The 12,704-nt window shown below is 41.1% G+C and overlaps 1 protein-coding gene across 1 annotated transcript in view; it reads right to left on the bottom strand.

Annotated features, from left to right (window-relative positions):
- Nucleotides 1–1,301: 1,301 nt before the first annotated feature.
- LOC109035026 (probable ATP-dependent RNA helicase CG8611) overlaps nt 1,302–12,704 on the bottom strand; it is a 56,661-nt gene continuing 45,258 nt past the window's right edge. The window contains exon 11 of the mRNA XM_019048487.2: nt 1,302–2,447. Coding sequence (XP_018904032.2) covers nt 2,303–2,447 — 145 coding nt within the window. The 3' untranslated portion in view covers nt 1,302–2,302. The remainder of the gene's footprint in view (nt 2,448–12,704) is intronic.

A 12,704-nucleotide genomic window follows, 5' to 3' on the forward strand; every position in this document is an offset into this window, starting at 1 on the left:
AAAAGAGTACTAGACAAGAGTAAGAAACATACGCGCACGTATCCATGACTCATCGATTAAGATCGACCCAATAATTAATAATTATAATAATTCTACACTTATGAAAAGGCAGTATTACCGCCCGACCGTCCGTATCGTTTCCCGGATAAAGCTGGTTACGTTTAACATAATTATTGTTATTATCTGCTTTCTTTTTCCAGGGCACTCGTCAGAGTGTCAAGAAAAATTCAACACACACTAGGCAAACCATTTTGTCGCAAAATACTGGAAGTATTCCAGAGGCCAATTTGATGTAAGTGGATTTCCGTTGAAGGAAAAAAAACCCGGGATCTGCACATATTAAATTAAATACATTTAAAAAAAAAAAAAAAAAAAAAAAAAAAAAAAAAAAAAAACCGTCCTCACACTGCCCTTCAAAATTTATTCAGGAACGCATTCCGGAGTGACTAAGGCTGCAACTTCAGCCGTCGGCGAATTCAGGAATACATAATAGAGTAACTTTACACTCGGAAATGGAATTCGGCAAGTTAAATTAAAACCTACCAAGTTCTGATAGAAATACTGGTGAGGAGACGCATTTCGGAGCTTGTTGTTGAACCCTTTCTCGTGGTCCTTAGGAAGGAAACTCACATCTTCATCGTCTTTTTGTTAGCTGCAATGTCGCAGTGTAGGCGGCAGGCCGCCAGGCGGTGATTTTGCTCAAATCCGGCCTGACAACGCCCGATCCATGCATGCGTTTGACCGTTCCGGTTCGAGAGCATTCCTTTTATTTGAGCATTTTCGACGATGCCTATACTCAGGACCTTGCTGAAACGGTTGCATGAAGAATGAAGCTCAAAGCAAACTGCCCCAATTGCTAAATGCATCAGGACTGCACAAGTCACTGCATCATTGCAGCAGCTTTAACCGTGTGTGTAAAAAACTCTACTTAACTTACGTTCAACAACTAGTGCAATCGGATGAATTTTAAAAATGTTTACCGGTTACTGAAGTAAATTCTAACCACTCAAATATACGGAGAAAAAAACTTCGTGCGAGGACCCGAAGTTGAGGTCATATGGATCTCTGAAGTTTTCGGATCACGTATCTAAAAACTTGAGGTACAATTGCTGAAGTTGAGGTCAGACATCTGAAGTACTTCGATATGTACCGAAGGGTTCGGGTCACACATCGGAAGTACTCCGGTACATACTTAAATGCCTCGATGTCTGACCCGAACCTCGGCAGCTCGACCTCACGTATTCGGATGCGTGATCAGTAAATTTCAGATATCCATATGACCTCAACTTGGGGTCCCATGCAGGAAGTTTTTATCTCCGTGTGGACAGAATAGAAACCACGGCAAAGATAGCAGGAAAAAACCATTACGATCGTCGTACGTTCAAAGGTATATTTGGTCGTTTCTTAAATGATGACTGTCTACGGAAAATTTTCAGCTTAGTAGGTGTGATTCGGAACAATTAAACAGAAAAGATATTTTCAGAAATTATTTTTTTGTTCTTTTTTATTAAAAATAATTTAAAATAAAATGAACGGGAATGAAAACGTAGATCACAGACATTTGAATACAAGTAGGAGTTATTGTCATTTTGATCCGTTCTATAAAAATATGACCAGATGACAGTGGACATAAACGTGATAATAAATCAGCAACGTGGTGGAGGCTGTCTGCGAGTTGCGCAGCGCAAAAGAGTTGATTGTTCTGACAACCTACTCTACACTACACCTTCTTGTGAAGCACTTTAAGCACTTCTACAATAGAGTGTAACCTGTAACACTACTATCAATTCCAATCGACCTCCTCGTGTGATACTTAGTTCAAGGGCAATCCTTTACTTTCACCCCTTAGATTGAACGTTATGATTTTGTTGCTCGGCGGAGATTCTTCTAATTCCTCCGAAAAAACAAAGGAAAACAAAATGAACTGACCTATGAGTCATCAATGCAAAACGCAACCTTCAGATACCCCAACGTCATTTTTAAATGACTGGTTTCATCAATGTATCGTGGTGGATCGCGCTGAGTAATTATAAAGAAGATATATTTTACTTAACAAGGTCCTGCCCACTTGAAAAGCAATAAAGCTATTCAGGTGGGGTTTAACTTTTAATGGAACTGTCATCCTTCCATTAATAGCCCAACGGCTAAACTTAAGGCATCACACGGACCTGTTTCAAACTTCACAGTTGACATTCATATTGGTGTTAAATTATAGGATTACTTAGCAATTCAAGTCATTTTTTGACATGCTTTAAACAACCATGAGCTATGATAGACGAAGACAAAAAAGAGGGGCTTCGATTCAATCAGCGAAATCAAACTTAGCCGACTTGCTGGGTAAGCCACTTTCGAATTCTGCGTTGGTCAAAATTCTAAGTCTGTCAGCGGGAGTTAATTTCCTCTTCTTCCCCGGTTTTATTGACGAAGATATCTGTTTGGTCGAGGGCCTGAAACAAATGCAAAAATGAAAAGACTATAGAATAAATAATAACGACAAGATGAAACCCATGCATTTCCAGATGGAAAATTGACTTTTTTTGCCACATATTTCGAAGAAAACGTGCATGGGTCCTAAGACACGGGGAAGAAACGATAAAACATTTAAATACGCTTCATATAAAATTGCAAATATTTGCTCAAATAAAAACATCGTAAACTGGCTGAGGCGAATACTGTAAATGGAGCACATGTCTCTAAGCATTACAGAGAGACTTGAACGCTGGGCTAAGAGAATGCGAGTTTAAGTGATCTAATCTTTAATCGTTTGATGCGATTGTGAATTGACAGCAAATGACAGTTCGCGAAGTGAGAATCAATACTGATTGTTGTAAATGCAATATTGGAGAGACGAAGATTCGATATTGAGGGTGAATTAAGTATGAAAGGGGGGAAAAAGAAGGCATGGGACAGGTCCAAGTCGAAACATTAGCACACAACGTTCATTGTATCACCACGATTCTCGGTCATGGCATCTTTTGAAGTTAAGGTTTGGTACAAATTCTGATGATGTCAGTTGTAAAAACTTGAATTATGTCACAAAATGTTATCACTGCTCATCCGAGGCAAGCGTACACTGACGGGAGACAGAGCTGCATTTTTCAACAAAATACACGATAATTGGACCGCGTTGATCAGAAAGGAATCAAGCCACATCAGCTATGGCCAAATTTAATTTTTTACATGAAAACTGAAGTGCAGATTTTTGTGCCAATTCCAGTGAATTTTCTGCATAGTACGAAGCAAATTCCTTAAAATCCTCAAAGGAATTCGCACCAACGCAACGTTCTCTTGTAAAACATTGAATTGCCCGATAAAATTTGGCAATGGCTGATGTGGCTTGGTTCCTTTCTGCTTAAAGCGGTCCAATTCTTGCATGCCCTATACGAACAAGACTCGATGCGTAGAGGGGTACAACGTTCCTGCAACAGACGATGAAACAATCAGGGCTGCATAGTCACGGCCAGAATCCATCAACTTTGGAAGTTCAAAAGTTGGGTCTCCTTTATCGGAGAATGGACCACTAGATAAGGTACGAATTTCAGCATTCTGTTCTGATACATGTTTCTTAACCAAAATTTCACGCAAAACACGATGCACACAACGAAAATTACCGAAAACAACTCCTTACAAGATATTTAATGATTCCTGATGCGTGAATTCAAATCACTCGCTCATGAAAACTCAGTGCTCCACGTGAATCACATCGCGCGCTAAACGTTATCATGACAGTCTCTACGATATTCAAATCTGGCAACCTCAATCTTGACGCTTTGGCTCAGCTATAGCAAATTGCTTATGGGTTGAACAGCACATGGTAGGACATGAACATTGCTCGACTGAGAAGCTTGCTGAAACCGTTGTAAAGCGCGATTTGACTCACGTAGAGCTTTGAGTTTCTTGTGAGCGGGCAGTTCAAATTCCTCGTAACCAATGTGAAATAAAAGCGTTAATATCTTCGTTAGGAGTTGGTTTAAGTAATATTCGTTGTCCAAATCGTGCTCTACGTGAAATTCTGACTAGTGAACATGTATCAGAATGCTTAAATTCGTGCCTTGTCTAGTGGTCCATTTAGGAACCTCGTATCAAAAAAAAAAAAAAAAAAAAAAAAAAAAAAAACTCGAAATTGAGCTGACGCCGAATTTCTTGCTATTTCGTACGTAGTCCATTATTTCCCCCGAGTACTACTCCTTCAGATTGTAATAAGACTTGTCAAATGAGCTTCGTAGGACCTGAACCAGTGCGGGCAGAGCGCGAACGGTTGCCGATACAGCGAGGCTGAAGGAACACGCCCGAGGCGAGCGCTGTGCTGTGGCTGTGGAAGCCGACAGGAGGGTCGAAGAGGCGACGACAAGTAATTAACGCGCTAGCGCCATCCTCATCCCGCGTCCCACATAGCAGGAACCGATCCGATCGACGGATCCACGACCGCCTCCAGCCATCGACGGGAGCTACGGGGGTTTCTCGGTTTCTTTTGTCCCAGACGCGACGGAGACGCGGTCCTGGCTCCATCGCCTCTTCAGTCGTTGCCCTGCTCCATCGTCGGAAAATGTACACCGGAAAAAAAAAGAATCTTAAATTTGCCGCCAAGAAGTATTTCTTCTTGAATCAAGAATTATTCTGCTTAATATAAGCTACTTTTTTGCTTAACCCAAGCCTTATTTGTCTTGTTTCAAGAAAAAGTCAGCTTAAAGCAAGATAAAAAAAATTCTTGGCGGCAAATTCAAGAATTATCATGCTTGATTTATGCTACTTTTTGTTTCCAGTGGACACCAATAGTTGCCGCCATTGGTTCTACAGGGTTATCCAAAAGTCACTGACCACCCCTGTAACTTTTTTCCAAATTGAGATAGAAGTTTGAAACTTTGGGAATGTTCTTCGGTCTAAAGTAGCAACTTTTTGGTCCCCCCAAAATTTTGGGGGGCGGCCCCCCTTAAGGGGGGCGGGGGCTAACTTTTTTTTTTCAAATGGCAACCCCCCCTTTGTGATACCTCATTCGAAAGATAATAAAAAAAGAAAATTTTTGGCGCAAACAGCAGGTCAAAATGTTCATTTTTGACAAAATGGCGGCCGGTCAAAGTTCAAAATGGCGGATATTTGGCATCTCCGTTGTTTATTGACGGATTGGTGTAAAACTCGGAATCCTAGGGTTTTTCGAGATGAGAAAAACGATTCTGGCATTGGTTTTCCAGAAAAGTCAGTCCTTTTTAAAATGGCGGCGGTCAAAATGGCGGCCTCGAGCGGGAAGTGGATATTTAGGCTGCATATCGTTGGATTTGCATGTAAATTGGTATCTGGGGGTATTTCGGCACTAGAAGAACGAATCTTCCATTGGATATCTAAAATTTTGACAAATTCCAAAATGGCGGCGGAAAAATGGCGGGAAATCAGTTTTACGGCTCTTCACAGATGGATTTGCATGAAATTCGATATTCTGGCGGTTTTTGGTTGGTTAAAAAGGAATCTTTCATTAGATTCTTGAAATATCAAATAATTTCATGCTAATCCATCTGTGAAGAGCCGTAAAACTGATTTCCCGCCATTTTTCCGCCGCCATTTTGGAATTTGTCAAAATTTTAGATATCCAATGGAAGATTCGTTCTTCTAGTGCCGAAATACCCCCAGATACCAATTTACATGCAAATCCAACGATATGCAGCCTAAATATCCACTTCCCGCTCGAGGCCGCCATTTTGACCGCCGCCATTTTAAAAAGGACTGACTTTTCTGGAAAACCAATGCCAGAATCGTTTTTCTCATCTCGAAAAACCCTAGGATTCCGAGTTTTACACCAATCCGTCAATAAACAACGGAGATGCCAAATATCCGCCATTTTGAACTTTGACCGGCCGCCATTTTGTCAAAAATGAACATTTTGACCTGCTGTTTGCGCCAAAAATTTTCTTTTTTTATTATCTTTCGAATGAGGTATCACAAAGGGGGGGTTGCCATTTGAAAAAAAAAGTTAGCCCCCGCCCCCCTTAAGGGGGGCCGCCCCCCAAAATTTTGGGGGGACCAAAAAGTTGCTACTTTAGACCGAAGAACATTCCCAAAGTTTCAAACTTCTATCTCAATTTGGAAAAAAGCTACAGGGGTGGTCAGTGACTTTTGGATAACCCTGTATATCAGCGCAACCTGTCTTCCTTCAAAAAAAACTTCGACAACCTGTCTTTACGACCGAAGAAGTTCTGCAGGGTGTCTACTAAAACAGGCTGGTCAAAAATAAGTAGTTTTACGGCACTTTTTTAGTACGTTCTCAAAAAATTCAGTAGCTCCCCGACAAAAAAATTCCGTACTTTTTCAGTACCTCCATTCGACGAAATTCGAAAAATTTCAAAAAATTGAAAATGCAACAAAAATGACAAAAAGTTAAAAAAAATTCCGGACCTTTTTGGGGAATTTCCGCACTTTTTCAGTACTTCCGGACCGCCCTTAAAAGATCAGTACTATTTCCGGACTTTCAGGAAATCCCGGACTTGTAGACACCCTGTTCTGGCTCAAAAAAGTTGCACAAATGCACTTTGGGGCTGATTATGAATGCTTGTTTATGAATGCTCGAACTTTGAGATAGACACGAAGTAAAAAAAAAAATTAACAGTCGAATATTGATATCGTTCCGAGTGCCGTTGTGCGGCCCCGGTCAGATATTGAGCCTTACAGATAGTATAAAGATTCCAATTTTTCAGGCTCGCGGAGGGTAAACGATTCATGTTGTGCGAAGTTCGTCGGGTTTTGTGTCGTAACCCATTGTGAGGCGTTGTGCAGCCGATTTATCAGTGTGATCAGTGCGACGAGCCACGAGGCCCAATACGTGGTGCGAAAAGACATAGAAGACCGCCATGTTTCCACCTCCCCGCATCGTATTCCTTGTATCAGGGTGACGCAGATCGGAGAACGTCGAAGAATAATACGAGGCAACGGTGGAATTACACGATTTCCTTTCTGCTGGCTGTCGATGGTCGACGGTTTTTCATTTTTCTCACCCGTTTTCCCTGCGCACCACCGCAACTCCCAGCCGCTCGGGAGCCTTTTTGTACCGGCTCCTGAGACAAAGGCAAAGCAAGAAATCTTCGAGAGGCAATTATCACAACAAAGAAAACTAATTGTCCTCGGAGTAAAAGAAAAAAAATTAATGATGATTTATGTCTTCCCCGGACTGAATTCGGGGTCGGCTTCCTTCCCAACCGAGCCCTACGATAACGCATTGGGAAGCTGCTATCTCGGCCACTTAATTAATCGGTAGACTCACTGTCGGAGGCTGATTTTAGAGATTGACGCCGTATAAGTGCGGTAAAATACAAAAAGGCATGTGTGAAAAAGGACCTGAAAGGAAACATTTAAATGAGTAGTATTTTAGTCGAGTGGGGTAGAAAAATTTTCTTTGGAAAAAAAAGAGAGATTTCTACAGAAAATTTTCGGTGGTGTCCGAAGGCATTGTGGTTGAGAGCGGTCGGTTCACTTGTTGAAGGATTATTTTAGTCGAATATTTGTCCCATGGGCCACCAATTAACTCTGATTTGATCACTTAAAAAAAGTGCTTGGCTCAAGCATGATGATAATTGAATTTGTCGCCTGGAATTTTTGTTTATCTTGATACAAGAAAAATAATGCTTAGGATAAGCAAGAAAGTATTTTATATTAAGCAGACAAATTTTTGATTTAAGAAAAAATGCTTCTTGGCGGCAATTTAAGATTCTTTTTTTTTCAGTGTTTACTCTTGGAAAGTTTTAAATGCCAAGCAATCAAAAATGGTCGGCGGGGTTTTTGAACTCGAAAGGTCCATTTACTGCACGAAAATACCCGCACACACGTCGCATCTCACCGCAACTAACAGTACTCTGTTAGAAGAACCCTTCTGCTGGGAAATTTTGGACCGTCCCTTCCAGCTTAGACTTGATCCCTTCAGAGAATCGCCTGCTTCCGAAATTAAAGGGATCACTTGGTATGAAACTGCATTTGCAAAAAACAAAAATCGGCCGGTTCATTCACTTTTCTAAATAATTTTCGTCGAAGTAGAATGCGCACTTTTCAGTATCTCTTACCGTGACCACGGAATCTAAACGCAGCTCAACCGGAGACTATAATTGAATTATATATAGCTGCATTGCATGGTGATAATAGAGAAAATAAAATATTAGCAAGCTAGGTTGTGCCAGTGATAACGGCCTTGCTGATAGAGAAGCAAGTTAAAACTACATAATGATTAACACGGACCTAATAGGTGCGAGGTATGAAATTCTAATGGGCAGCGATTACTTACTCTAGTGGAGCGCGGATTCAATGGGAAAAATTCGGCAATCACGAGCACCGTTGTCGAACTTAGGGAAAAACAGAGTTACCTGGTGCAAAAAGAGGAAGAAGGTATTCGATTCGGTTGTTTGCAACAAGATTTTCAAACCATGTTGATAATGTCGCGTTTCGGGTTAAGGTAAATTGTTACCTTTTTTTTGAAATTTATTTGACTCCTATTCCATTTATTAGGTTCGGAATCTACAGTCATCTATAGAAAAATGTAAAGTGTATTTGGAAGTTGAAACATTCATTCTCCAATCTTTTAAATTGTCAGGGATTAAGGAATCTGCTTTTGCAGATCCACTCATCAGTTCCGCGCAAATTTGACGCCACTACCGGGATTCGAACCCAGAACCTATTAAATTAATTATTCCCTATCATTTCCCATTCACAAAAACTGAAGTCTACTTGAATCATATCGAGCACTGAAGTCATTTCGGTGTATTTAACGATGGACAAATTTTCCTGTGGAGAATAACTTTTTTGTTTCTGTTTTTACAAACTTGAAAATACCTTCCAATCGGAAGAGGAACAAAATGTGTGGGAGACTAACCTCTGGATACTGGTTTAACGTACAGGTTGATTTCAGGGTTTAAATAATTGGTCTACGCTGACAATGATTTTTTGGGGGTAAAAAGTTTGAATCAGCTGCTCATAGCCTAACTAGAAACTTTTATTTCTCACTTACGAATTAATTCTGTGCGTTTTACGTAGACGGAGAGAAAACTAAACTCAGGAGTTTGGTTAATATGGTATTATATCGACTAACTCAATGGGGTTTCCCGGTCCTTCGATTGCTTTCTGAGCTAAATTCACTGCAAACTGAACCAAAATCGAAATAAATAAGGGTCGGTTTGTGTTTCACCTCCTATTTCAACCAAAAGTAAAATAAGAACACAAATATTTATATCAGCGTATGTCCAACGCGCTCGGCGTGAAATTTTGATAAGAAAACTTGAGGAGTATGGTCCTTTGAGAGACCGTCAGACGGTGGAAGGAAACCTGCGGGCTGATTGTTGAAAATGATGGACACAGCAATTGACTAAGAAGAAAAAGGGAGTATGGATCGATCCGATTGGTTGAAATGGGTGGTTCTGATAGACTAACTATGGGGTATTTCGTCGATTGCCATTAGTTAGTCCATCCCCTTTCTCCTTTGTCCACCCTCCTTGGTGCAACCATCCGCTTGCACCAAGAGGATCCCTCATTATCTCTTTTGTCTTCTTTGTCTATCGATTTCAACGATCAGTCTGCTGAAGTTGCTACATTATGCCGACGAGGAAGTCGACGAATAAGTGCGACACATGAGAAGAGGACTACCTATCTCCTTTGTCCATCGCAATCACCCACTTTTAGCGGTAGAATCCTTCCGTATCTCTTTTGTCTTCTTTGTCTGAAACTTTGTCTCTCAATTTCAAGAATGAGCCTACTGAAACTCTTACATTATTCCGACGGAGAAGAAGACAAATAAGAGCGACAAATGACAATAAGACAGACGGTGGCGTTATCTTATCGTGTCTTCTTCGTCGATCAATTTCAACAATGAGCCTGCTGAAATTCCTACATAATTCCGACGGGGAAGAATACGAATAAGAGCGACAAATGACAAGAAGACAGACGGCGGCGTTATCGTGTCTTCTTTGTCTAAAACTTTGTCTATCAATTTCAACAATGAGCCCGCTGAAATTCCTACATTATTCCGACGGAGAGGAAGACGAATTAGAGCGACAAATGACAAGAAGACAGACGGCGGCGTTATCGTGTCTTTTTTGTCTAAAACTTTGTCTATCAATTTCAACAATGTGAGCCTGCTGAAATTCCTACATTATTCCGACGGAGAAGAAGACGAATAAGAGCGACAAATAACAAGAAGACAGACGGCGGCGTTATCGGCAACTCCGCGGTCGCTGTGACGAATGGCGGCAACGCGGGGTAACAGAGCCGTGATGGTTTGTTAGTGCAAGGAATGAAATGGTTTTTCTGGCGACCGTTTTGCGATTGCGGCCGCCGGTGCCCGGAAAAATAGGGCCAATTTTCGGGCGGGCGCGGCGGCCGCAGCTCCAGGGCCCTCGCTCACTTTCCAACGTCCTCAAGCGGAAAGGCCTCAGGGACGCCGACGCGTTAAATCGCCCCGCCTCCGCCCCCGTCCGTTGCACACTAAATGCCGTCGCGAGACTTCCTCCGCTGTTGTCAAACTTTGACTTGGGAAACTTTCCGGCTCGAAAACCGAATTTTAGAGATTTTCCAAGTCCTCGCCGACTGTAAAGACACCAGTAGCGTGGCGTGCTTTCCGATATATCGATTGTTATGCCATTTAAACCCATGAAAAAGGATTGATGAACAGGGTGTTCGCAGCGAACACCTTAATAATCGATTCTTTACCATAGGTTTAAATGGCAGAACAATCGATACATCGCAATTCACGCCACGCCACTGAAAGACACCATATGTATAGATTAGAACCCTCCACTGTTGTTGATTTTATGCTTTCTTCAGCAAATAACTGGCAGACCATCAGCCAATTTGTACAATCGGTCTTAACAAAAAAAAAAAAAAATGCTAAGGGCTTGTCTGTCGCAACCGTCACCGTCATCCTAACATACCGAAGAAGTGCCTCAAGGCGATTCCGGTGACATAACCTTAAGATAAAGTATAATTTATAATTGTATAATTAATCATTTCATGTATACTGCTCTCTTTTTTAACTTTGATATCATTTCTCTTTCTGTTCATTGCTCTTTCCTTCTTATTTAGAATGTACCACATAGGCTTTTGTGCCAATATCTGTCAATATAGGTTTCAATTTGTATTTCTTGAATCAAATATTATGTAAAAAAAAAAAAAAAAAAGTCTTCGCCGTCTATATCATCACTCACCGAAGCGATCAGAAGGACGAGCAATGTGAAACGTGGGACGATGGAGCTGAAATCCTAGTCAAGGGTCTCACCATCAGGAATAGCTGGGAGCCGAATCTTTCCGAGGAGTACTGATTCTGATCTCAAAAAGCGGATTTCATTTGAAGTTCCAGACCTCTTTGGAAAGTTCTATTCCGGTTTGTCTCAACAATCACCAACACCAGTGGACACCGTTGTTACCAGATTCGTTGGTTATCGATCCGTCGAACCTTTTTTAGAACCACCTCACGAGGTGGTGCCAAAAGCACAAACCCACGTTGCGATTCGTTAGTCACCGAATCGAAAGTTCTTAAATAGAATGGGAGGTTCGGGCACAAAAGTAGTACCGAGCATCTAAATAAAATTCGCCTAAAGGCGGAGGAAGAACTGCGAACTCAACTTGCAAATAACCAGCCCCTTCGACGAATGATGAGACAAATAGTGATACACGCCTAGAAGGCGTGGCTGCCGAATCTATTCTGAAGTGCTTACACTGAAAAAAAATCTCGGTGTATTTACCTAGGTCCGCGGGTAAATTTACCATCTCATTTTTTTTTACCAAGTCCTGGTATTAATACCAAGACAGAGTAATAAACTTACCAAGAAAGGTGTATTTTTACCATCTTTTCCCGATGGGATAACCCGTTTTAATAGTAATCAAATCCTGGTAACTTTACCATTTTATCGAGGTAATTTTACCATTTAGCCTTGTTTCTTGATTGGTTCCGGCTCGTTGCACCCTGACGCTTGCAAGCAGAAGCCAAACATTTCTAACAAAATATACCGACAAGGCTTATTGGTAATAGCCGGCATAGCCCTAATGGATACTTTCTCGGCATGCCTTCATCAAGTTATTGTTATGTGAGGAGTGGCATTGGCTTCTGCTTTGGATAAGACTGAATGTAACTTACTCCGGGGCCCAATCTGTAGTGCAATAAAATAACTGGACTAAATAAAAATCTGTTCTGGAGTTCAGGAAGTTTAGATGTTGTAGAATTTCCCATCCTGCTATGCGATCGGAGTAAGGTATTATCAGTTTATGAGCTCACTGAATGTATTTCATGATCAATGGTAAAATTGAAAATCCATAAGCTCGAATCCAAGGTTAATGCATGTTTTAGGATTCTGCACCGTTTGTAAATTTAATTTTTTCTACAAAAGTGTTCTGGACAATTTGCCAGAAGTAAGTGAAGCAGCAAGCAAAGTTGAAAAATGCTCTAAGTACCTAATGTTAATGCTTTGGCATTTCTTTGACTCATAAACATTGTGATTACCTAGTCATTTTCAGAGCTACTTATTGAATGGTAGCACATGGTTAATTCTTCTCCATCTGAAAAGACCACTCTTAAAATGATCAACACAAAGTTAGTGTCCCTTGTTAATTAATGGCAAACTACTGATCAACGTTTGTCTTGTTTACTCTGTAGATGCTGGAATCACAAGTCCGGCTCAATTAAGGCGCTAGATTCAGCTTCACTGGACGACATCCTCAAACCAATTCTGACACCAAGAGAAGTAAAA

The sequence above is a fragment of the Bemisia tabaci genome, chromosome 4 (genome assembly GCF_918797505.1).
Source record: "Bemisia tabaci chromosome 4, PGI_BMITA_v3".
Lineage (NCBI taxonomy): Eukaryota > Metazoa > Arthropoda > Insecta > Hemiptera > Aleyrodidae > Bemisia > Bemisia tabaci.